Below are 27,130 nucleotides of genomic sequence, written 5' to 3'. Positions count from 1 at the left end.
AACTGAAATGAAGGTAGAAGTTTGAAGTTTTTAGGTTGTGTTCTGACAGGAAGAATGGTTGATAGAATTTCTACCGCAAAACACCATTTGTGGTCAGTAAAACTCATTATGTTACATTATTCTGAAAGCAGAAAACGAGACATGATTGACAATTTGCAGAAAATACATACAGAAGATAAAATTCATCTCAGCTGTGTGAGCACTTTCTTGTTCATATATAAAGGCTCAGAGGTACCAGTTTTGCTCAGCTGACAGCCCCCCATTTCATTAAAAGAAAAATAGCTCTGTTTTTCTTTAAAACTGTCAGATACGCATAGCTACCAGACTGTGTACACACACATCAGTTCCTCTCATTTTAAACGGACAGCTAGATTTTTTTTCATACAGAAACACAGAGGTTTAAGTCAAAGAATACACAGACCACCATACAGAGAAGGAGCACGTGCAAAAACAAGGTCATAGAAAAGACTAACTAAACTAACTAAAAATCACATGTTAAAAGTAACTGCTTCCTTATGACACTGGTGTAGAGCAAAAATCTAAGCATGTAAGGTGACTCCTGCTTGCAAGCAGACAATACGTTTTATGAAACATGTCTGCAAACCTACTGAAGGACTTGAGTTTTTTAATGATATGGAAAAACAACATTTAACTGTGAACTGGGTGCTACCCAGAACTTATCACCGAGCATATTGGTAACATGGTCCCTTCTGTGGATCAAAAGCAAGTATTCGCGTATTTCAAATTTGATGTCTATTGGAAAAGCAAGCAGCATTAAAGCTTTAGTGAAGCTTTGTAATTTGCACTATGTAGTTTTAACTTTAACACAGGGAGTCCAATACCTTGCAATGTTTTCTTAGACATTTCAGTTGACAGTACCATGGCAGTATTTTTTCAAAGAACAAGCAGGGTTCAGTATCTTGAGTAAGAGAAATGGAAATTGCCAGACATGAAAGCAGAGGGACCGCAAAGCATGGGAGAAAGGACATAATCTGTTGAAACATGGATTTACCAGTTAGCACTTTTTCCAGAACTAGCGATCAAGTCCTTAAAAAAAAGGACAGAAAACTAGAAAGAAGATTACAAAAGCTTGTCTAGCATTTGATAAAATTCCATTTAAGATATTTACCTTATTTTGAAATGTTTAAATTACTATCCTAATCCCAGGCAAGGAGTAGTTTTCTGGGTTACAGAAGTTAATTTTTATTGCATTTCTATTATTTGACAGACTCATTACAGTTTTCATAGATTTTATTGAAACCATGATGACAATAACACTACTCAGAGATGACACTCTCCGAGTTAACAGTATTCTATCCCAATACATGATATTGGAAATCAGGGGGTGGCCCAGGGAAGAAATCTTCCAACTCATGCATAGAGAAGTTTAATTAAAGCTATTACTTATAGCAGCACTTAAAAATAAACTCGAGGAATACAAGAAAGTACTATAATTATATACAATATGCAATACATTTTATGCTATAACTAGCAACCCTGGGAGTGGGAGTTTGGCTGCAGATAACTCAAAGCAGGCAACAATATTGTTGTATGCATACATTGGACTACAAGGTACATAAAACACACTGATGTTTATATTGTTTTATTTGGAACATTATTGATCCTGTAGAAGCATTTCTTTGCCAAAAGACACACTTAAAACAAGAAAAACGACCACAGCAATCAAAGCCACAAGAACACTCTTGGAAAAACAGGAGTGCTTGCATTAGACTCAAGAGAGCGTGACATATAAACATTTTAAGTGGCACAGAAGAACAAACTTCCACACTTTATCTCACTAATGAAGAGAAAGGGATGCACATCTAAGTGATGTGAAGTGTCATAAAAGAATGCAGGCTTATTCCAAAAGAACCAAGTTGTAAGTTTAAGGTCCTTCTCTAACTGCCATGTATTATACCTGTAAACATTCCTACAGAGAGTAGTTCTCAACAACTTCCCCCCCACCCCCCAAACCTGACCACATTCCCTGTCAGAAACAGGACACAAGATGGGATGGACTTTCAGCCTGATCTACAACAAAGCCCACAATTCCCAAACAACTCCTGATCAATAACAGGTACTCAAAAAAAAGGTACTTAGAGCTTCCATAAGGAAGAAAACACTGCCTATTCCAAACAGCTATTATGATAGTAAAGTTGTTTTGTTCAAGGCCAGTTAGAAGGTGAGCTGAGAATGGTAGGTGGATGCACAAGGGAAGGTCCCAGTCTCAAGCAGTATTTGTACAGTGGATTGCAGCTTCCAAAGCACGACCGTCGTCTGCATCCTCTGCCTTTATGCAGCACCGTGATGCTCAGTAGCAGTCTAGGCATTCAGGAGAGCCGGGAATGAGAACCAGCTGTAATTACTGGCTCATTCACTCCTTTGCTTTCAAGGAACTGAGCTGCTGCCAGAAATACCTTTTGGCTGTTCTTCAGATAACAGAAATTTGTAGCTGGAAATTACAAATTGGAAATTTTAATTTGCCTGCATTTGGAGAAACTGCACTGTTCTTAACTGCTGCTATTTCACATTCAGTAATGCACCTGAATAAGACTGGCACCCAAAATATGAGAACTGCTTCTCTATATACTGACAGAAAACAAGGTTTAAAAACAATGCTGAAAATCATACACGTGGCACATTTTTCTACCTAAAATTCAAAAGCAAGCTGCATTTTACTTTTCAAGTAGTTCAAGTTTTCAGACATTCAGGTAATCCAGTGGTTTTATTTAAAGCAGCTTTATTTCCAGAAAACAAGCCCTGGTTAGTAGTGAACATGCAAGCTTTATGTTTTCAATAAAGCAATAGCACCGATACTGCTTCTATGCTTATCTGCAGTCTGGATCTAGCCATAACTCCACTTAAGATAAAAAAGTTATTTCACCTATGACAGCTTGTGTATGAAACTAGTCTTAATCATGATACAGAAACGGGGAAGGGGGATGCATCTTGGAATTCATTAAGTAGAAAGGTACACAACATTTAAAATTTTCAGTTTCTACATAAAGAAATCTACTGGCTAAATTTTCATTCAAATGAGCAGCTTTTCATTGGATTATGAGTTTTTTAAACCAATATATTCTTCCACTTAATGGAAAAGAAAAAAATTAAGGGCTGTTAGAATCAAATGAGCCATTTTCAGACTAATTAAACAGTAACAGAAAAAAAAAAAGCCATCACCCAAAAAACCCCACAGCTTAAGAGAGCCTGAAAGGAATGAGAAGCACATGCTTGTCAGTCCTGGAGTGAAGCTCAAAATAGGTGCTTCCCAACACTAATCCCCTCTGAAAGCTGCAGTCATCCAGGAATCCAGCGCTGAAGGCTATTGCTGGTGGCAGCTACCTCTTAACTACCAAGATTACATTGTGGTTTTGAGGATAGAGAAACTAAGTAATGACATTTAACTGTCAAAGATTTAAGATGGGAGATTTTAAGGGCTGACTGGTAATGAGGTAGAAAAAACAGCCTGCTGTTGTTTTATACTATTTGGCATCATTTTTATATACTAAACAGCCTGAGGCACTGAAATCACTTCCAATAACACCTTTTCCAGGTGTACATCCTAAGTCTAATGATGATAAAGGTAGATCAGTGAATAATCTGTGCACCTAATTATCTAATGATTTTTCAAAAGCGGATCAACACCACCCCGCACCTAAGCTCCTGCTTTACAAAGAGTTTTATCAGAAGTCAGCTATTTTCTTAGAAGCCATATGAAATTTTAAAAATCCTTGAGAACATATTTGTAGTAATATTTAAGAGAAATAAGGATTTTTAGACTATATTAAAACGTTTAAAAATAGAGAGTGAAAAGTGGTAACTGTATAAATACTTCAAAGGCAATGTACCATAAAGAGGAAAACAGGAATGCTTATACAGGAAATGACAAGTGAAACAAGCCGAAACGGGCTTGAGCTAATGAAGTGAAAATTCCACCTGAGTGTCAGGGAGAAAAGTGACAAGGAAGATAATCAAATAGACAATGGAAGAAAAAACTGTCTTAACAAGGAAAGAGAGAAACCAAACAGATAAAGAACTCTCAGTAGAGCTTTTTGGCATACATACAGTTAATATGACAGCAAAACCCCAAAGAAGGCACTTACTAGAAACCTAAGGAAAAAATCCTCAATTTCCTAGCCATTCCAGTGTATTTGAATCCATGCTCACAGCATAAAAACAAACTTATTATGCAACATCTTCAATTGCGTTTGAAAACTTTAAAGCTGTTTTTAAACATGTATAACGATCTCTCTGAAGAAATGCAGCACTACTGTGGTGAGACCAGACTTCAGTTACATTACAGAACATCATTCAAGTGCATGGTGTAATTCAGAAGAAGATTTATATTAAGAAAATTGAAGAAGCCCATGAACCACTGAATAAACAATGCCACTTTGGACACTTGGGTGAAGTAAGTATCAGCTAATCAAGCCCGACCATCTGCTTTAAGCAGAAGTGCTGTTTCCTGAAACACATCCAAACTCCATAGGCCAACCTGTAATTCTAGTCAGATACCGCTCATGAGTAACTTGCCAATCCATGTTACCTGTCACACATCTACAATAAATCCAATTCAAGCAACAACCAACCACCAAAATGTAAAATAACTTGGTTACTTCCCCAGAGCTTACCAGCCTGCTTCTTCCTGTCCTCACTCCCCGTACATATGCTAAACCCTGGGGGTTACTGCTTCCTTTCTATTGGATGCTTTTGAATGACAAAATAAATGAATTTCATGATGACATTTAGAGTAATTATTAACAGATATCACAAGAATTCATTGAAGAATGCTGGGTCATGTGTTGGCTTAGAAAAAGATGACATACTAGATTAGAAAGCATGCAGAAAAGCCCTCCATCATTTTCTACAAACTCAAGTGTTTCACACCCTAATGCAACCTAAACCAAATGCACAGGCCCCATGCAAGAACTCTGCTTAAGTTACAAGCACAACTGCATCCACATTCCAGTTTGCCTGAGGCTAACATTTATTTTTAAGTTAACAAACACTTCCATACCCTTTCCTTGATGACAACACTAAATCAGCTTTCTAAGTTTTCCATTCTCTTCAAAACCAGAAGTAGGATGGGGAATTTGGTGTAAGTCTTTGAGAAGTCTATTCATAGGGAGGGCTTTAACAGCGCCGGTAACTCTTAGTCAAGATGCAAACTGAGGTCCTGAATGGTTGATTGACAACTAAAATAATCCCAAATTGCCATAAAGCATTAAAGATTCCAGCAGTCATTACAAGATATGCAAAACTGTCACCAAATACCACCAGGACTTTGTTATTTTCTTGACAGCAATTTGTTAATAAATTTTTAATAAACAGTAAGTCCCATCCCCTGTGTATGGGTTTTTTTTTGGGGGGGGGTGGGGGGGGTGGGTGTTTGGGTTTTGGTTTTTTTTATTCATTGAAAAATCCTACTTTCCAATTCAGTGCACAGTTTTCCTCATTTTTTGCCATAAGCAACATTTCTTAGTTCCAGATGCCTGTGAAATTTAGGCACCTTGCATAATGGAACACAGGTAAAATAATGGTCAAGCGTGATAGCAACAATGTTTTGGGAAGAAGAAAAAGAAATAATTTCAGAGCTAGGTCAGTAACTTACTTAGCAGCCGATGTGGGCCATGTCAAATGCTAACAATTACTTCAAGTACTAACAGCAATTACCAGCAGCTCACTGCTAGGAAATAAAAGTTATGTTTCGGCAAGGAAAGTTTTGACCCAAATATAGCAGAAAGCCAATTATGCCCATTTCAAAATGTACTAAAACATGTGATTTCACCATAATCATATTTTAAGAAGATATAATATACCTGCACACTTTGTCAGGAATGAAGTGCTTAAGAATTTTCCATTTAACTAAAAAAATAATTCCTGCACAATCCAACATTATTTTCCTCATATCATATCTGTCTGAAAACACGCACATTTCCTTCAAACAGATGTGCTCAGTCTCTCGGCTTCAGCCTGACAAAGGAATTCTAGTAAGAACAGAAACCATACTTATTAGCAAGTATCCCTGTTTAGCTGCCAGAAAAGCTGACATTCTGGTGATAATTTGCACCAAATTTCCACCCCTCTCACACAGCAGGAAGAGTGGAGAATTTCATTATGTAATACATTTAAATTGGATCCTCCAACAAATCTGTAAATTTACAGGGCACAAACAAGTTGCTTGGCTTTATTAGCTATGAATCCAAGACTGTTTAGACATCTCACTCCTAGCACATTTCCCAAAATATTATTTTATTTACAATTTTCTTTTTAAACAGATTTAGATGTGCAATGAAAGCAATTTATTCTAATTTCTTCCATTTAAAAATAAGCTTTAGGATTCTTTATCCCTTAAGCTACATCAATGAATACTGAGTTGCCAGTAAGAGGGAGTGAGAAAAGTTACGCAGTGAAGTACATGCTCAAAGTTTTACTTTAGAGAGGATGTGTTTATTCAGATTCAAAGGTCAATAAGAGCTTCATTTCCTACTGGGACAAGAACCAAACACAGAGGTTTTTATAGCATGCTAACAGACAGTCCTAAAAGATACCCCGTGCCTTAATTTCTGGATTTTAAGATACTTTAGATATAATGTGAGCAAAAGATACAAAAATATTCTGGGAATAGGTTAGAAGAAAGAGTCTAGTGTTAAGACTAGTTACAGTCTGTTTGGAAAATAGTTTTGAAGAAAAACTTATTACATCCGAAGGACAGACTTTTTCCTTAAATTATCTGTGGTGTTTTAAGCAATGATTTGTTCAAGTTTTCTTTCCAATGTGGTTTGAATGAACATAAGACACCTTTGAGACACCGCTGACATTGTTATGCTTTCACTTTAAATACAAAAACAATACAAGAATTCAGTTCTAGAGGCTGTGTGAAGACACACAGCTGGTAGCTTTAATCCAAAAACGCAAATTAAAACCTTCCATAAAACTCCTCAAAATGAAAAAGTGTTTCAACTTAGCAGACTGCTACAAACAACTAGAAAAGTCCCAAATGAGTGATTTTTTTACTTCGGTTTTACATCTTTTACATTTCTTATGTAATTTTTTCTTTGGATAACTTATAAAGAAAATATTTACTTCATAAAATTCATATCCTTATCAGTAACAAGAGCAATTACGAAAATTGACATAAAACTGTCACTTCCACTACTGATAACAATCCAGAAGCAGACCCCACCCCTAATTTCAACTGCATTTGAAAAAGAAAACTGAATTGGCAAATTATAGCAGAAATGGTATTCCATGATTTGCATGTGCATTAAGTGGAATTGATTAAAAGAGGTGCGGATGTAGCTTTAAACTACCATGCACTAAGAGCATCATTTAACTCAGTTTTGTCATTTGAGAGACAAGGATGTGGGCAGAAGCCAAGCACTGGCTCTGCTAGGGTGACAAGACTGTACTTTCACTGCTATAGGGTGTTTATCTCAGGTATAAAGGTTAGAATCAAAAGCCACCACCACCAGAGGAACATCTTGTCTGCATATGATGTAAATATTCCTGTATCTATTAAATACTGCTGGTGCTCACTTAATCTGCATGGTTTACAACGCAGTTTCAGTAGCTAACGGTATTTGATAGCACATGGAGAGAATTAGCTGACTCTACAGAAGTTGAAATTAATTATTAAAAGCTTTGAACAGAAATGGGAATAAAAATTTTCCTCAGAAAGATAACATTGAATTTTAATCTTAAAAATATATTTCATAGCAACAATCACAAAACAGAAGATTTTTGATGTATGAATAAAAACTGAGGAAAATATGCATTAATGCCGCTGTAATTCTGCCTCCTTGAAAGGGCACAGAAATTACACCATGAGTCAGTAAATGTAACTTAAAAATTCCAGCTGACTACCCTCCTATAATTTCACGGAATTTTCAGCTCAACAGAAAGTCCCCTCCAGAGACGTTTTACCGTCATACCCTTAGAGATTTTAAGTGCAGCATGAAGCACACATTGTTTCCAGCAGCAGAACTTATACATACGCTCTTCATATGGGCAAAGGATCTATACAAAGGTAAAAATAGCCCAAAGCGAAGTAAGAGAAGTGACAGAGCACACAGAGTAAAAGCAGTAACAAGGTAAAATATATCCTCCGATACAAAGTGACGCTCAATAAGTGAAGAGTGAATAAGCATGGCACCACATTAAACACAGCAGCAGTGATAACTACGCAACCTCCTTTAAATCTGCTCTTGGTCAAGTATTAAAACCACTCCCCATGAGTTGTTTCAGTTTATACCAGCAAAACCCACCAGTCCATGTCTGCCTAAGTGCTGTGGCTAGCTCTGGGCGTCCTTTGAAAAAAATCTAGCAAAACTATACAAGAGGCAACACAGTAATACAGTCATTTGTACTAGTATCAGTCCTTTGACAATTCACGATTATCTAATACTAATTGATGAAACTCTTAAGTAAACATTTCACAATCCTGTAGATACCAGAGGTCTCGCTTCATTAAGAACAGAACTCCTGCTCGTTCTCGAGGAAGATTGTCTTGTTTCTCCTTTTTGAAGCAACGCTTTTAGAAAGGAAGAGTGGAAGGGTTTCAAAGCTAACGATTCTGCGTACAACTGGTTAAGCAATGTTAAAGAGCAGCACTGGCTGAGAACTTGCTACGAGAATATAGGAAACTTTTGGCAGGATGGATGACTATGAACTCCAGGAGTCATGCTGAGTATCAACGGAGTCTGGGTGGCTTGGTAGAAAGGCACAGGTATCAGCCCAAACACAGCTGGTTTTCACCCCTTCAGATTATCAAATTATACTTGGCTCATATGGGAGAAAAGGGAAGAACAAACACTTTTATCTCCTCTTTCAATCTCAGCTGAGGTTTATCCATTTGATCCAAAACCAACACCAACTATGACCCACAAGCAGGACAGAAGATGTGTGCTGGCCACGGGACAACCCATTTATTGGATTAGCAGGGGTGAAAAAAGTTTTGAAGCTCTTTTGCACAGGAATATTTCCACAAAAGTGAAAACAAACCTGCAATTTTACAAGTAGCTGTAATTTTTTAATTTAAATTCACTGAAAGAGAATTAGCATGATTCATCACTGTGATGGAAGCATTTTTGAAGAAAATGATTAAGATGTCTACTCTATGTACCATTCTTCCCAGGAAGATTTTACTCACTTCTTACAACAAAGAGTCACTGTACCTTAAATGTTTACTAAATTTAAATGTGTTGAAGGATTAAAGGAAATTAATATTTAAATAAACATACATGCTCAGACCAGTTAAATTCATCATCCTTAAAAACACCTACTTATGTGGAAAATGCAAGATGTGTGTGAAGGTGAAGATTATCATTACACAGAAAATACAAAAGGAATAAACCACATTAATTTTCCACTGCAGTATACACTAACAGCAAAAAATGAGTACCATGAAAGGTGACTTTCTGAGATTTTTAGCTGTGCTTTCGTAATCAGCACAGGCCAGTTTCAGACTATAATAAAACATTAACACCCCCCAAAAAAGGCAAACTGAGCACATGTAAAGGAAATTATGCTTGAAATTTGTCGAGTTCTTGGAAAGTATTAGGAAGTTGGCAAATGACAATTATCCTGGATTTTTAAACTTTTAACACAGTGTTTTTATAATGCAGGAAGATTACCAGAAACATGTTATAAGGATGTGTGGCAGAAATTACACTGTTCAACATTTTCATAAACACCATAGAAGATGAATAGCAAGGTCACACAGTTTGTTAATGCAGTATTCATTGTCAGTTTAAAGCTTGTTAAGAAGAGCTACCAAAAAAAATCCCACAATACTGAGCAAATTAATTCAATCTATTACATCTTTCCAAAAGCTGATAAACGTAAAGAAGTGTGGGTGAAATAGCTGACTGTGTACATTTATAGCTTATTCAGAAGATGCTTTTAGAGTTATGGATGTTCTGTAAAAAACACATACCTGCCACAATTTTTTTTTACTACTGCTGAGCTGCTAACAGAGTATTAAGAAATGAACAAAACATCTTTTAGTGTGTCAGTATTTTTAATACTGCATGTGGTTCCAGTCACCCATCTTTAACACTTTGCAAAAACATGGAAAGATAATTTAAAACACCGTAACACCAAGCATTGAGAGTTAACACACAGGTAAATGTACTACTAATAGGCATGCTGGCACCAAACATATTAAAAAGTCTGCCTTAGTAACTGAGGGGAAAAGAAGGGGAAAAAAAAAAGATAGTTTACAACAAGAATATTGCTCTTGGAGTTTTAAAAAGTACATTAAAATTGATGTTGTAACATTTTTAAGTGACAGTAAGGCCAGTCATTTTTTGGTCCCACATGCAACAACAAATGACAGAATCATACAATAATTTCCACCAGAAGGGACCATCTCATTTTTTGCTTGCCTAATTCCCCACTCAAAGCAGGGTGAGCTGAATAAAACTTGACTGGGCAATGCCATGAGCAGCCAGGTTTAACTATCTCCAAGCACAAATTTCACAGCCCCTTTCGGAATTTTGTTCAAGTGTTTAACCACTTTTACGGTGAAATTTTTTTCTCCTTGTATACAATCGCAATCTCCTGTGTTGCAACTCGTATTGGTTACTTCTCACTCAATCACTGTGGGTCTCTGAGAAGAGCCTGGCTCTGTCCTCTATACCCTCCCATTAGTTAGCTGAAGACAAGATCTCCCCTTAGCCTTCCCTTCCTCAGGCCAAACAAACCCAGTTCTTTCAGCTTCCTTCAGTACATCATGAGATTAATTACTACTGTTCTGCATGCTGAATTTGGTCTGTATTACTTCTGAAGTATGAGCTCTGGCCTCTGCTTCCTATTTAATTACAAAATGGATTTTTTTTTTTTTTTTTTTTTTTAAGCTCAGAAACAATTCCTGCAAAGCAAGAGCCTTCATGATTTTTAGCAAGTATGGTTAGACAGAAGTTATCTTCAGGTCAGTTATTTTTCAAGAAGAAACACATGCTGGGTTCTTTCCAAAATGAAAGTGCTGAGCTTTTCTCCTTTAAGAAATAAATGGCATACTTCAGGTTTAAATGCAATATGCAGCTCACTTAAAAACTGTTTCCTATGTTTACACATTGTCAAAAGGGACTTGACCTTTCATAGCCAAGTATGAAAATATAAAGTGGAAATGCACCTTGCAATAGCTAGACAGCACTTTGTTGCTTTAAGAACCTGACAGTAGTTCGTGGTGATCAGGTAACCTTTCAGCTCCAGATCAGAGGTGGCCCAAGCTCAGGGAAAACACCACCAAGAGGTGCTTGATGCTATGTTAGTACCTAACCCAACCCAACTCCTTCCCACACAACTTTCAGTATGTCTTGCAAAACATCTTGAAAATCGTTTTTGAAAAGCATGAACAGACATTACCAATCCCAGCCAGTCAACAACTAAAGCCACTAAAGTCACTTCTATATTCTGCTAATTCTACCACTGCAAATCAGAGCATTGTTTTACCTATATTTTTTTTTCAAACACCTGTCTTGAGTTCATAAAAACACTGGCATTTGGGCTACTTCTATGTTACTGATAAAACAGTCTTAAGACATTTTTTCTTACCAGCACTGAACTGCATTCCTAATGAAAAATGTGTGCCCCCGCAATGAATAAACATTTATAATCTGCCCACAGAATGAATTATGATTATTTTCCACCTGCAACTGCATTCTGTACTACAGCTACAGTTTTCAGCAAGACAACTCACAACAGTAAATATGAACTGGGAACTGAAGTCTAGTGACAAATGTTTACTGTTTGTCCTAATCCATGCTGCTTTTACAGCTGCTTTCTTTGCTTGAAGTGCTGAGACAGAAATCAAAAGGTCCCGATTCCTTCCCGCAGGCCTCATCTCATTTATGTGGATCCTCCTGTCAGGGCCTTGAGTGCACTTCCATCACCCTAGGGGCTTAGCTGCCAGAAGGGCTCCATAAGGAGAAAGACGCATGTTGGAAACACCATCCAGCTCTGCTTCTCTCCTTGTTGCAAAAATCTTAAATTCATAATACCCGATAACCCTCTTCTCTGTGCTGTCCTAATGGCATCTTCATAGCTAGCGACCTGTCTACCCATGAAGATCCTAAAGGAGTCCCATGGCCAGTTGCTTTGGCTACACCATTTGTTTCACAGCCAGCTACAAGCGCAAGTCTCTATCCAGGATCACAAACCACAGTAGTTATTCCATGACCATAACGGCTGCTCAAACTGAAACTGTAATTTTCTTGGAAGCTCTGGATCGTTTCAATACGAGGTAAATTTTCAGTTCATCATGATAACCAGCGACAAGCAGCTCAGCTGACCATTACACACTATCTTTGTACTCCAGAAAGATCAATGCAGCAGTAGCAGAACTTGAATCTCCTGGAAAGCCTGTTGCAGGTGGAATGACCAAGGGCTCACTACCCCAGCAGGCCAAACACTCTCACTGAGCCAGTGCTTTCACCACAAGCAAATGACATTCAGTAACGGCTCCTCGCCACTTGCGTTCAGTGTGGATTAGGCTCTTCCGGTGCTTGGTATTTTCTAACAACAGGTCCAAAGTCATCTTCTGCAGACCTGATTTCTACACATTGGTCTTGAACAACTGCCAACAGCGTATGGTTGTGACAAAGGGCATGTCTCTCAGTACCTGACTAAATAAAGGAGAGCAGGTGTACTGACAGTGATCAGGGCCAGCCAACAGTCCAGTGGTTGCTGAGTAAGTCCACAGTGAAGAGGCATGCCAAACCAGGTAAGTCAACGCATCAGGATCCAGATCAGCAAGGTATGTAGCTGGACAACCACATAACTGCAACCTAGCTGAGGCAATGACCAAGCCTGAGCTTACAGACAACTCCTGAGTGAAAGGGGAACCCTGACAAGACTTCTCACAGCTCTTTCCACAGCAGTCTGACTCAAGATTACATGGCTACACCACATGATGAAGGCCAAATATGGTAGCTCCAATACAAGGATAAAATAAAATACACCACCTCAAAATTTTAGTTTAAATATTATATGAAATTGGTGATAAAGCAGTATCTTCTCTATTACAACAAACTAGATCTACTAGAAACAATTGAGGGGCTTGTGCCCCCCCCCCCTTTGACATTGAAGTTTTAGCTCTTACAGCTACAAAGAGGAGTGCTTCCACTAGAAATTTAATCCTATACTGCAACAGATGATGTAAAAGGACAACTGTAAACTGCAACAGATGATGTAAAAGGACAACTGTAAAAGTACCATGGATTGGGACAAACAGTAAACATTTGTCATTAGGCTTCAGAATTACCAGTTCATTTTAACTGCTATTAATTTTGTATGTATTGTTCTGATGGGCTTCATTTTGGAGGCACATCAGTACTGGTAACATCAGAGCAGCTAGTGAGATGAGGTACACACCAAAAACCAAAGCAACGCCTGTACACATATATGCATGGAAGACATGCTTTTCTCCTCCCAGCATCAAGAAACTCCTCTGGGCTATAATACCAGAGACCCATCTAATTTTCTACCACCTGAAAAATGCAAAACAATCTCTCAGCTATTCCTTATAATTCCAGTCATCACCCATTAAAAACCAAAACAAACAAACAAAAACCCCAAAACCAACCCCCCAAACCACAAACCCCCTTAACCTCTACTTTACTACTGTATTATTCAGTGCACGAAAAATTGAGGTCTTAGGAAAGTAAATTTCAGAACAGTTTCTCAGAATTTGTTGTTTCCAGAATTATGTATTTGATTGGAACAACAACAGGGATAATAAATTCACTGACAAGGACCCTGTTATCATATTGAGACAAAGGATTATTAAGGTTCATCATTAGAACATTTCATCATTCCGACTCCAACCTTGGTCTGTTTCCCTAACTTGCACCTTTAAAAGATGGTGCTTCTCCCCTTCCAAAAGGCAGCATCCATCCGAGAATTAAGGTGATCTGTGCAGAGTGAAAAGCGAAGGCCTGTCTACAGGTCATACAGTTGCATTTATATTCCCTTGACAACGAGCACAGTCCCTATTCTAACTCAAGGGAGTTTTATTGCATTTTGTGCCCACCCCCCCCCCCCGGACCAAAATTAGAGTCTTCTAGAATGCATCCAGTCCCACTTCAGACAGAAGGATATGGCTCTTTTAAAAGGTAAAGAGAAATCATGATTTCTTAATACACAAAGACCAGTGCTACTACTTAAAAGGAACCAGCTTCTGAACAGTTGGGTTTTTTTAAACTTTAAAGGCAAAATTTTTTTCAGTGTATGGAATACTACTGAAAAAATACTTTTTTTTCAGTACTAACATCAAGCCTACACCACTGAAAGCTGAGAAGCAAAGGTAATTGGGAACGGTATCAGCTGTGTTTCTTGCATACGAATGCCATTGTTCAAGGTGGGCTGATCCCAGCTAATACATGTTCTGCTTAAAAAAAGTTCTAAACCAGAACCACCTTAAGGAAGACATTAAAAAAAAGCTTTGGTTGGTTAACAGCCAGCTAAAAAAAAAAAAACCAAACCCAAAACCACAAAAAACCCCATAGCAATGCAAAATTTTACTAACTGCAAAAATACAGAACAAGAGATACACACTACTATGCAAAAGCGTCATACCAACATGTATTTTCCCAATGAATTCTATAAACCCAAAAGAACATATTCTGTGAAGAAATTTAACATTCAAAACTGCACAAAGCGATAGGCACATAAGAGCTTGCTTGTTAAAGCTGAACCGCATCTCTTCTAGGAAATGCTTTCTGAATACATAAAGGATATTTTCATAACAAATGTCACATCTCTTCCCCTCTTTCCTCCCCAACAACGCTCCCGATTCTTTTACAAGCTGCAGAGGGTTTTAAAGGAGCTCCATCCCAACGATTCGCACAAAAAAGGCTGTGGAGCGCACCAAGCGTTTGCCCTTATTCTATAGAAACTGCAGAGCGGTAACTGGGCTCTTCCCTCCCCCCACCCAGTACCTTTCTGGGGTAGTGACTTCACATCCTTTGACATCAGCACGGCTCGAAGGGGGATGGGAGAGTTACGGCAGAAAGCAGTAAAACCTGCTTTTAACTATGCACGCAATGCCTCTACGAATTCGTCAATCTTCCCAAAAGGCATTTAACAGAACACGGGGTTCCGTCTCCCCCGCTTTTACCGCGGCTGCAGCAAACCGAGCGGCACCGGGCTACAAAGGACTTCCTGCTCGCCTCACCGAGCACCACAATAGCCATTTATTAGCTCGTCAGCGGTCGCGATTCACTCGCACACGCACAATAACTCACCTCTGATATGCAAAAGGGCCACGGGCTGGAACGGCCCATTGGAATTGGCTGCGTCAACCACCATCCTGCTGCCGGCTCTGTTACATGTCAACATCTAGGCTCCAGCGGGCAAGGCAATGTATTCCTTAAGGCAAGAAACCAGCCTCCATTTTAGTTTAAAAAAAAAGACAGAAACTGAAGCGCTCTGCAGCTGGAGGGAACTGGCTAGTTCGTGATGTCAGCGGGCGGGAGGAGCCCCATTGGCTAACGGCAGCAACTTAAAATGACACCGAGGAGGCCGCGAATGAGCGCAGGCCGGTGCGGGGCTGTCACCGCGCCCCGCGCTCCCGCCGCCGGCCGGGCCGGGCCGGGCCCCGCTGGGCTGGGCTGGGCCGGGCCCCGCTGGGCTGGGCTGGGCTGGGCCCCGCTGGGCCGGGCCGGGCCGGGCCAGCAGGCGCGGAGCTCGGCGAACCGCGGCCTGAGGAGGGGGCGGCGGGTTTGGGGTTCTTGCGTTTGGTTTGGGGTTTTTTTAAAGCAGGACGATCGTATTGCTGCTCTATTGCCCCCCCCAATACTCAGTACGCACCTGCTAGAAAGAGCGCATGCTTTTTTTTTTTTTCCCCCCCCTTTCCTCAAAAAGCCAGAAGCTTAATCTTTCCTTCAGTAAGGTTGCCAAGAATTACCAAACTGCAGTCCAACTTAACCACGGAAAAACACGGCGTGAAGGGAAACATCTACAACTTTACCTTTCAAGAGCCATATTAAAAGGTGATTCACAGTGAGAATTATTATTATTAGTGATTTATAAATATAAAACCTTATAAGCATTCCCATTAAGTACTTTATGACCGGTTGCTAATATGTATGTTATGAATAAAAATATATACGTATGACATGCAGGAGATGAAAACCTCATGTTTCATGCTCACCTATTTCTTTCAATCGAGAAATAGACCTATCTTAAGTTTAACATAATGTTGGTAGACCTGGGTATTACAAAATTCAGGTTTTCCTTTCTAGGAAGTTCAGTAATTATAGGTCATTTTTATTACTAAAAACTTAAGTATTGCAGCACTAAGGACCGACATGTAGGCATATGGAAACAGTTTTGCTTGCATAATCCCAGAAGTACAAAAAAAAAGCACAGAATAACAATTTCTAAACTTTTTAGGCAAATTACTTAAGGTATTTGGAACAAAACTGTAAGCAACCTTTTCTTCATTGTATCAGACTCACACATTTACTTTTACAGTGGGCTATTTGCAGGACCATTTTGTCTCCTGCACCTCTGGGAGTGATGGTCAGAGAAACAGGCAATGTTAGACTTCCATGATCTCCAAATCTGTGCTTCTCCCCAAACACTATTTGTACCGCTATGTCATCTTTAAATATTTATATTAGTTCATCTATGACACTATCCTAACTTATATCTGCTCAAAAAAGGAGTACATCAAAAAAAGAAGAGGAGGCTTTTCAACTAGGTCATTTGCTGATGAAAAATTGGAACAAAACCAAATTATAGGGCATGTGCATACCTGGTCAGAAAAATTGTATCACACTACAATAATACACTGTCAAAGGTGAGTTAGACTGTACTGAATATTAGTGAATTGGATGAAGGGAAAAGACTAACTCGGCTATAAAAAAAGAGGAATATTACCTGTAAGACACATGAAGAAATCAACTGGATTTACTGATTGCTGATAAGGCCCAATTTGAAGTTAGTACCTCCTGGATGTCACAGCTGAAGAAGGATGTAAGTACAACACGAAAGCACAAAGCAGTATTTGCTAGATTGGTCATCTAAGTTAAAAAAATAAAGCTGCTCTGTTTGGTGTGGTGTGGGTTGTTTGGTTTGGTTGTTCAGTGGTTTGGGGTTTTTTTTTGGTTTGGTTTGGTTTTTTTGATAGAAAGGACTAGACTGAGAATATCCAAGTATTTTAAAAAGTAATTATGGCGATGGGAAGAATTAGTTTTTCTACATTCACTACAGACAGTAAATTCCTTCTACATCAAGGAAGATTACGTTAGATATTAAATGAAATCCTCTTGCAATAACCATAGTGAAACAAAGTAAGAAACTGTAAACTTTCTAATAACTTAAAAAGTGGCCAAACATAATGAGTGACATAAGTGTAGTACTAATGGGAAAGAAAAGAATATTAGTGCAAGTGGAATGCAGCTAATGAACATCAGTGGGGGGAGGAGGAAGAGGTTACTTGAATAAATTTATGAAGACACTTCTGTTGCAAGAGAATCAAAAACTGTATTAACATCGGCTACCCATGCTTAGAATTAAATGAATGAAAAAACATACTGACAGTATAGCAAAACTGTAGCTATTGCAGGTTTTCTCTGAACCCTGCTCATCACTTCTAACTTCCTGATGATGGGAATGAAGGAAAATCCTATAAAGTTCTCAGGATTTAGTTAAATGTGTTACATTTAGGATCCAGCACTACAGCTGGTGAACTTTCTTTACACTGGGAGGCTATGTAGCATTTGTTTCAAAACAAATACTCCATCTGGGTTGTGATTTAAAAAAACAAGCCCCAACAACAAATTCACCTGCCCAAAGGTTGCCTTTATTTCTATTCTGAACTAGCTACTATTCTAATTGATAGTGACAGAATCAACAACATACAAGATAAATAAAATTGGATGAACTGCTATTTACATGAAGACACCTTGGACAAATTTGGTTACCTCTTAGACTGTATGAGGAGTTTTCATTTTTGGATTGGGGGAGGAGGCGGCTATTTACTCTGAACTCTAAGGTAACTAAAGGCATAATTCTACAAGTGCTGAAGTTGCTATTCCTCAACTACCTAAGCCAGCCTAGTTGCAGACTGCTTCAGTCCCCTTCCTGCATTCCCCTCTGCTTTATTTTGCTCCCATCTGCTTCAGCGCTCATCAGACCCACAGCTCAGTTGGTTTAGTCCGGTAATCCAACAGAAAGCCACTTTATTGTCAGGTTGGTTTTCTGTTAACTTACTGTGTTCCATGGCAGCCTAAGCTGAGCTGAGTCTCTACGAGCTACTGCTACAATCTCACCTCTTCTGAAGCACACACGCACAACCATCTGAAATCGCTGTGCAAGGGCTTGTGTAGCTGCATGGTTGAATCAGACTGGGAAACTGAGCAGAGTTAAAATGAGAACAAGGAGGGTTAGTTTGAGCCACCTTGATTGCATTATCTGGTTCACCAGACAGCCACCCAAAAAAGGGACAGGAATAAACATGACTCACTTTTACTGAATCATAGAATACCGGGTTGGAAGGGACCTCAAGGATCATCTGGTCCAACTTTTCTTGGCAAAAGCACAGTCTAGACAAGACGGCCCAGCAGCCTGTCCAGCCAAATCTTGAAAGTGTCCAATGTTGGGGAATCCACCACTTCCCTGGGGAGATTATTCCAATGGCTGATTGTTCTCACTGTAAAAAATTTTCCTCTTGTGTCCAACCAGAATCTCCCTAGGAGCAACTTGTACCCATTTACCCCTAGTCTTTTCCATGTGACTCCTTGTAAAAAGAGAGTCTCCATCTCCTTCGTAGCCACCCTTTAAATACTGGAACATGGTGATAAGGTGACCCCTAAACCTTCTTTTCTCAAGGCTGTACAAACCCAGTTCTCTCACCCTTTCCTCATATGGCAGGCTTCCCAGTCCTTTGATCATCTTTGTGGCCCTTCTCTTGACCCTCTCTAGCCTTCGTGGATGAAAAAGTCCACATCTTTTTTTCTACAACAGGGACCAAAACTGAACACAGTATTCCAGGTGTGGCATGACAAGCAATTAGTAGAGTGGGATAATGACTTATTTATCTCTGCTGGTGATGCCCTTGTTGATGCAACCCAGCATCATGTGGGCTTTCTTTGCCGCAGCAGCACACTGTTCACTCATATTGAGCTTGTTGTCCACCAGGACGCTCAGGTCCCTTTCCACAGAGCTGCTCCCCAGCCAGGAAGATCCCGGCCTGTGCTGCACTCCTGGATTATGTTCTCCCAGGTGCAAGACCTTACATTTGTCCTTGTTGAACTTCTTAAGGTTCTTGTTAGCTCACTCTTCCAGCCTATCCAGGTCTTCCTGCAGGGTGGCTCTCCCTTCCGAAGTGTCCGCTTCCCCACTCAGTTTGGTATCATTGGCAGACATACTGGTAGGACCAATGTAATTCACTTTTTTCCCTCCCATTATAGCCTAAGCAAAATTTACCATTCTCACAAATCATGTCAGGCTATAGAATATAACAACCCTGAACAATAAGTTACTTGAGGACAATAACTTTTATGGGAGAAAAGACACTGGATACTACACATTCTGGAGGAGAAACCACTGCAATAGGAAAGATACTGGGCTTCTCCTACAAGGTTCTGACTCAATTCCAAAGAACAGCCAAGAGGAAATTCTTCAAGGAAACAGAGGCGGTAAACACCATGTTAATACCTAGTTATCAAAAGAAATACACAGATAAGAAAAAAAATCCTTACCTGGATAACTGAAACATGTATGGACTATCATTGGCTTCCTTAAAGAATGCCTAAGACTGAAGCATGGCACAAGACAGTATTCTACCTTCCACGTTGAGAAACTGATAATATTTACTCCCCCTAGTACAGGAAAACTGGATTAAAAGTGGAATTGGCAAGCATCTGTCTGTGACTGGAACTGTCTCTATCTGGGCTTCCTAGTATTTGCATGGTCACTGTAGCATGCACAGACTCAACAGTGCCAAGTTTTCCTTCAGCCAATATTGTATACTCAAAAGGTTTTGTAAGTGGGGGGTGAGGGGAGAAACCAGTAGATATCTGCTGAGTTCAGAAAGCCGTACAACACAAAAACATCATTAGTTACCTTAAAAGAAAATATATTTTAAGAATAGCATCTGATACAAAAACATACTTCCCAGGGCAGATTGCAGAAGCTCATTTCAAGTATTGGCACACTATTTTAACCAGGCCCAGTATAAAAGCTAACGTATACCACCAAACTCACTCGTGTCTGTGGCCTTATATATAGTTCACACGTCATTTTCAAGAAATGAAGCATAAAAAATTACATTTAAGAGTAAAAACTTGAGAGCATGCTAATTATCCAGCAAACACTGACTTATATTTACATGTATAAATACTGGATTCAGTATTTGATCAGTAGAGGTCTTATGAAGGGAGAAGTTTAATGCAGCAGCAAAAATGTTTTAGGTCTGATTATAATGAAAACCTGTGCAATGGAACAAAATGTTCTTTTTGTAAATAAGGGCATAATAAAAGACATTTTAAGAAATATCTAAACTCTGAAGAGACAGGTTAGAATCTAGAAAATAAGATAATACCACATTTGAAATCTTATTTTTATGGATTCTATCCAAGCTTCAGTGGAAACAAGTTTGGTAGGAAATGCTGCCAGTGACAGATGTAGAGCATTCTTCTAACACTTTCAGCTGCTGACTAATGAGTAGGTGTTTGATAGGGCAGTTGAAATGAAAAAGGGCTCATTAATCCAAGCCTATGATTTCATGTAAAGCTAGCTAAAGAAAAAAAAATTCACACACTCAACTGTGTGTATTTTTCTCTGTAACCTTTCTTTAGTAGTTATTCACTAACTATCATGTTTCTTAATCTTTAAAATGTTACAGAGTAATTCAGACTGGATAATTGCTAAATACTTCAGTATACTAATACTAATATTAGTAATAATAATTCTTAATCATTAACAATCATTAAATATTAAAATATTTACTCATTTGATAGATCATACTGTCTTGTATGAACACCAAACAATTGCCAGTTTTTGCTATAAGAAATTTATATGCTTACCACACATTTTAATAATTCTTCTAAACATTTAGAAGAAAATTAAATACAGGATAGTCTGTTTATGCAACACTATGATAATATTTTAAAGATCAAAGTTCAAAAACAAAGTTACTAAATTAACATGGCAAAGAAAGACTCCACAGTTCTTTCACATGATACAATACATACATCAGTATGGTTAGGTGTCAGTGAGTGCAGGAAAGAGCAAGCTTCTGCAGTATTTTCCTTTATGGACTTTTTGTTTCAATAAATTCAGTACAATATTGGGCTGCCAAAAATACTATAAAAGCATGAACGCAGCCAGGACCAGAAAGATAGCACTTAGCATACTGAGTTAGTCCAATGCAGTTCATGTACAAGGGAGAAGAGCATCATCTGTTTCACAAAACTGTTCATTGATGTTTTGCATGAGAATTAATTTGTTTTGCCTCAGTGTTTTGCCTTTTAAATGCATTACGTCTTAGGGCAAATTATCTTTTACAGTAGCATTATCTTGTTTAATCTACCATCTTACTTTGCATAAAATAATTCTAGCTAAACAGTGATGCTACCACCGTGCAGCTGGACAAAATTCACGCACACAAGAAGCATGATTAAACTGGAAAGGCCAAGGTACTGCACCTTTGTTCTTTACCTAATTTACAACTGGCAGGAGTAGGTTTCCGTGATGAAAGTGACATTAAACACCGAGATCTCCAGTCTCAACAGCTTATAAGAAAAGTGCTTGTCAAAACCCAAAAGTAGACCATTACCGCTATGATTCCCATAAATTAAATTATATTTGCATATATCCCATCAGTCTCTTTTGTATCACGAAAATAGACGTTGGTTTTAAATGAACAGGTAACACACTCTGCTTGAGTGTGAACTTACCCTGATATCAGTTTGTGGAAGTTACCAACATATATGGTTGAATTTCTCTGCCGCACAGTGAACAATACGTTATTTACTTTTTAATTTACCTTGATATCAATTTTGATTACTTCTCTGTACTCTACAGTTGAAAGAAACACACAACCACCTGCCATTTCTGAGCTCTTGACAAATTCTCACTTTTTCTTCCTTCCTCATGGTTACAACAGTTTTATCAACAAAAGTCCAATTGTTTTTTTAAGTATCAAAATCTTAAGCTGGAATCACCTCTTCTGCAATCTTGATTCATCACACTTTAATATTGTACAGATGATGAAAACAGAGCTATCTCCTAGACAGCGATTTATGACTTAAAAACATTAGGAAAGCTTTAATAACTCTTGCCTCCCTATCAGAGTCCTGTATCACAGGCAGACAAGTTGAGACACCACCCCAACATTCTCCTCTTGCAGAGAACAGACTCAGAATTTGGCATATCTAAAGTCTCTGCTTGGGGCGGGGGGGGGGGGGGGGGGGGGGGGGAAGAAACCACATACTCTGCATGAAATGTGTTCAGAAAAATGGCGCCCTTACGACCTGTTACACTCATTTCTTTTTTTCCTCTTTTTTTTTAAATAGCTACTACTGATAGCATGATTTCAACATTAAAAGTACTAAGTCAGAAACAGACATCTCCACCAGAAGGTCAAAACCAGAGCTGATCAACATGCATGGCAAGATCTTCAACAATGAAATACCAGAATCTGTTTAATCTTATCACAGGTAAGTTATTCTACATTAAGAAAACAGCACAGTATCTATACTTCTCAGCACCAAAAGTTAGTCTAGATGTCAAAGTCTGTCAACGTAGCTCATTTCTTCCTACCTCAATGTATACCTTTACAAGAATATTGTATTCACATTTTCGAGATCAAAAATCCAACTCCAAACAGTAATTCTGTAATTAAATGAGGAACTGTAAGTGAAAATAAAAGCTGAATTGCAATCTCCATCTTTAAGATTACATAAAACAATGTTTGCTTTTATCCAAAAAACAAAACACCCAACCTCAAACCCATGAGCAAAACCATGACACTGGCATCACAGGAGTCCTCTATAAGGCTATAAAAGGATTTCTATCCAGCTTTAAAAAACATACACAGAAATGCTACAGAAAAACATATTTTTGAATCATGCCCAAAATTACATATGCATGACTAACACATGTTCGTTGGGAAATTTTGCAACACTTCGGAATATTAAGGAGCACTGCCTTTTTTTATGTTTTCAAGTTTGTTATTCTAGGACTAACAGAGAACATTATCTTTTAACTAATATTACTTGCAGGTTAAAGTTAGGATTTGTGACACAATCATATTTGACAGTGTATAAAACCTTTTATCCCAGTCAGGGCATCTTAATATTGCATTTAAGACTTCTCACTGCAACATTCTCTTATCTATTGTAGGGATTCAGACCACATCCTTAAAAATGTCACAGCTTTGTACAACAGTTCGCTCTAAACGCTACACATTTACACAGTTTACTAAAATCAGCACATCTTTGCAAAATAATGTGTACAAGTGCGTTCACCTGTTTGTACTGTTAAAAATCCCTTGTAGCGTATAAACTAAATGTACATAATGGGCAAGGGAGCATCTTAGAAATACATAATTAGGAAGACTGTACTATGGGGGTGGGTGGGGGAACCCTGTCAACCTGTAATGGAAGCATCACTAAAATGATAAATTCTTATTAATATAAATTCTCATTTTTAATAACAAGTACATTTTGAATCATTAAACTTAAATTTTACTTTTTTGTACTAATAGTGTTGAGTAGAAGTGAAACACATTAACATTTAGGTTGCCAGTTAACCAGTTATGAAACGCCACACTGCTGGCTGGTTTTTTTGGTTCGTTTTTGATCTTGGTCAATTATTCAGTGAGTCCATCACAGCAGCAACCTCAGTCCTGCAGATGCCGACACTCGCACACTACTCGCATTTGGTAAGGGACAAATATATTCTCAGTAAAATCAGAGGAAAAATAGTTTGGTTTTTTTTTAATTTAAAAAAAAGAAAAAATCCAAACCAAACCAAAAGCAAACAGTTGCAAAAAACATTCCAGAGAAAATTCAGAAAACATTAAGTCTGAGCTCCTAATGGTTTAGACAGTAAGCTAAGCTTATAAAGTTAACAAATGTTTGTTTGGTAAAGTTTTCTTAACACGCATTTAAAAGAAGAAAAAAAGGCTGCTAGACCTGGAAGTAAATGCAATTACCTCATAAGAAAAAAGAAGAAAAAAGATACTCTTCCCTTCCCTCAGCATTAAACCCAGGTCATTTTTTTGTTTAAAATTCTAGAGATTTGATCTGTATGATGGTCTTTGGATACTAACTCCATGAGAGATGAAGTGAAAATGTATTATTGCAGCCATCAAGCGCGCAAGCAACAAGCATGCAATTCCTGACATATCAAGACACTCTCAAAAGTTTCCTCTCAAAACCGAACACACATAGCTAAATGAGTAGCACATATACATGATATATTCAAGCTCTAGAGCTTTTTCCAGTATATAATGTATTTGGATGCCAGAAGTTCATAGAGGTAGCCTAGAATCAAGAACTAAAGTGAAAATGACCCATCAACATCACCAGAAATAAATATCAGCACACAGCAAACTAAATCACAGACACTGTGGAATTATTTGCTAATTAACCATGAAAAAATTATCCACAATGTATGAATGAATTAAAGTTTCTTGCATAAAGTTGAAGTGAGCAGTTGCAAAGAACACAAACTACTTCAGCATGTCAGTGGTCAGCTACATACCAGCTCAGACACTTTTTAATATATTTATTAAATGCTCATATTGAACACTTATGCTGTTTATCTGTTACAGAAGACATTCTTAAATTTGTAAACAATTTCAATATATCCTAAGTTAGAAACTGTTTTCTTAAGAAGGCTGAAAGACCCTTTGCCATTTATATTTGATATAACCAAAGCATTAATCTGCAAGTTTTCAAATCATAATAAAACAAAATGCACCTTTAAGGCCAATAAGTCATTTTTTCCCAATAAACAGCTGAAAACAAAAACCAATTTTCTGTAACTGAAGTACCTGTACTACAAATGTTAGCTAACAAGGAGAAGTGGTTAAGCAGAAATTAACGTAACACAAGTTTGTTGGCATAGAATTTTTCTTTTTTGGTGAAAATAGGCAAGATCTTTTCAAGACATTTAACAGTTCTGAAGGCACTTCTCCAGAGATACTTCTGGGTTATCTGTAGGCAGACAAGCTACCTATTCTACCTGAACTAAATCAGGTTGCATTACACTGTGCTGCATGGAGCTTCACCAGCTTGCAGCTTTGATAATATATGGATCTTGACGCTCCACAAACCAATTGCATCACAGACTTTTGTTTTTCTATGTTCATCTCTGTCCTCAGAGCCTCCTGAGTCATAATTTATTTCCTTTGCTTTTTGCATTATCTGAGCTATCCTGCTCCTGCATTTCATGAATAAACTGAGGGTGTACAATGTTAATCACGAGCTGCTCCAAAGAATACGAATCATACCACACTAATACCAGTCACCAGGGCAAATAGGCTGGTATTTCCGGAAGCATATCATCAGCACTTTTGTGCAATGCCCAAGAGAAAGTTTGCAGCATGCCTGAAGACCAAAAATTGAGACTATTTCAGATTAAAAGGCAAAGTATTTCCTAAATAAGAAACCTTGATGAAAATCCACTTTGGCAGCTCCTCCTTTCCCTTCCCACTATTAAGTGATCCGCTGACCTTAACTCCAGCCCTACGGCACAGAAGCAAGGTGGTTATCTCGGCAATACTGTAGGCCATTTAGAGCTTACCATTACGAGCTTTCATAGATCTAATACAGATCTTCAAGTATGCAAAGACAACCCCATTCTATATGCTGTGTTTAAAAACACAGTCTCATGTAAAGTACATCACAACCGCACAGTAGTCAACCCAACATTTATGAAGAAAATACACATCTCTGTCTACTACAGATAGAAGAAAGGTTTCCTAGGTACTGTAGCCACAGAAATATAGCCACCCATTAAAAATAACTCCAGTTTGAAAGCTGGAAGCTGGTTAAACACAGCTAACCTGAAGGAACACTATGTTCTTCCCATCATTTCATTAAAGTCAAACCCACCTTAATCATTAGAGTCCTTTAAATTACAGCCTGCCAGTTCACTTTAACTCCTGTCCAGACACAGACATTAAACAACACACTTACAGCTGTCCAAAAAGAAAGTTTCCCAGCTTCACTTGACTCCCTGAACACACATCAAGTCATGTATCTATGTACACATCAGGAGAACAGGGTGGCCGGCCAACAGCATTCTCAGGAACTAAGTCACAAGTGAGCACAGCAACTACACAGAGACCTGCTATGATCCCTGAGACTGGACAGAGCTTTATTAGTAAAGGTAGTAATTACTACCCATCACTAGATCAGCAATTGCACCAGTGTTTTATAACAAAGTTTGACCTTCAGCAGCCTGGGGACACATATACAGCATCAGACATCCACCAGAGATAAGCTCAAGACCTTTTCTTTCTTTCCACTTGAGAGTGCAGGGGAAACGATTGCAGACTGAAAGGCAAATATAATGCATACGCACAACACCACTTCTACTGTTTCTTCACATCTAAGTATGTTGTGTCAAGAGTGGTAGAACACTCTCAGAACATACCTCATACAGGGTTTAAGACTTACTTTCCCCCTGCCCCCAATGTCCAAGCAGGCACTCCTCTACCCTTCACTGGCCTACTAGTTTAAACCGCAACAGAGCCAAGGTGGAAACAGATCTAAAACCTTCACCCCACCCTGCTGTAAGATGGATTACTTTCCCCCTCTCCCACCTGCACTCGTTTTTCTCATTTCCAGCTCACTGTCCACTCTGCTTCTAACTGAATGCTCAGTTCTAGTCTCCCTGAGCTGACAGTCCCAGGCACTACCAGAAACATACTATTTAAAACAGCACAAAATGGAGGTTCTAGACCAAGTAACAAATGTTTTTTCTTTGTGGCTGAATCTTTGAACAAAAGGTTAAGCCAGTCAATGAGGCTGTATACATAACTTTTTATTAAAAAAATAAATCACTACTTTAATTCAGTGTCATTTGCTTATGTCACACCCTGGATGTGACAGCCTGTGCATGAACCTACAACATCAGTTTAAAAGATAGGACACACTATTCA

General features: G+C 38.4%; 1 protein-coding gene across 6 annotated transcripts in view; it reads right to left on the bottom strand.

Moving 5' to 3' along the window:
* The window catches only part of PPP2R5C (protein phosphatase 2 regulatory subunit B'gamma), an 84,031-nt gene that overhangs the window by 39,106 nt on the left and 17,795 nt on the right, over window positions 1–27,130 (bottom strand). For 2 of the 6 annotated variants that reach the window (XM_075711823.1, XM_075711826.1), the window contains exon 1: window positions 15,249–15,381. The exons of 3 other annotated variants lie outside the window; for them this stretch is intronic. In XM_075711823.1, coding sequence (XP_075567938.1) covers window positions 15,249–15,342 — 94 coding nt within the window. In that variant the 5' untranslated portion in view covers window positions 15,343–15,381. Of the gene's footprint in view, window positions 1–15,248; window positions 15,382–16,887; window positions 16,925–27,130 lie in introns of those variants that run through there. One more of the 6 variants, XM_075711824.1, reaches the window with a different exon arrangement.

This window comes from Pelecanus crispus, chromosome 6, assembly GCF_030463565.1.
Source record: "Pelecanus crispus isolate bPelCri1 chromosome 6, bPelCri1.pri, whole genome shotgun sequence".
In the NCBI taxonomy this organism is placed as follows: Eukaryota; Metazoa; Chordata; class Aves; order Pelecaniformes; family Pelecanidae; genus Pelecanus; species Pelecanus crispus.
Note: the sequence above shows the minus strand (reverse complement) of the source record. Positions and strands in the feature narration are given on the sequence as shown.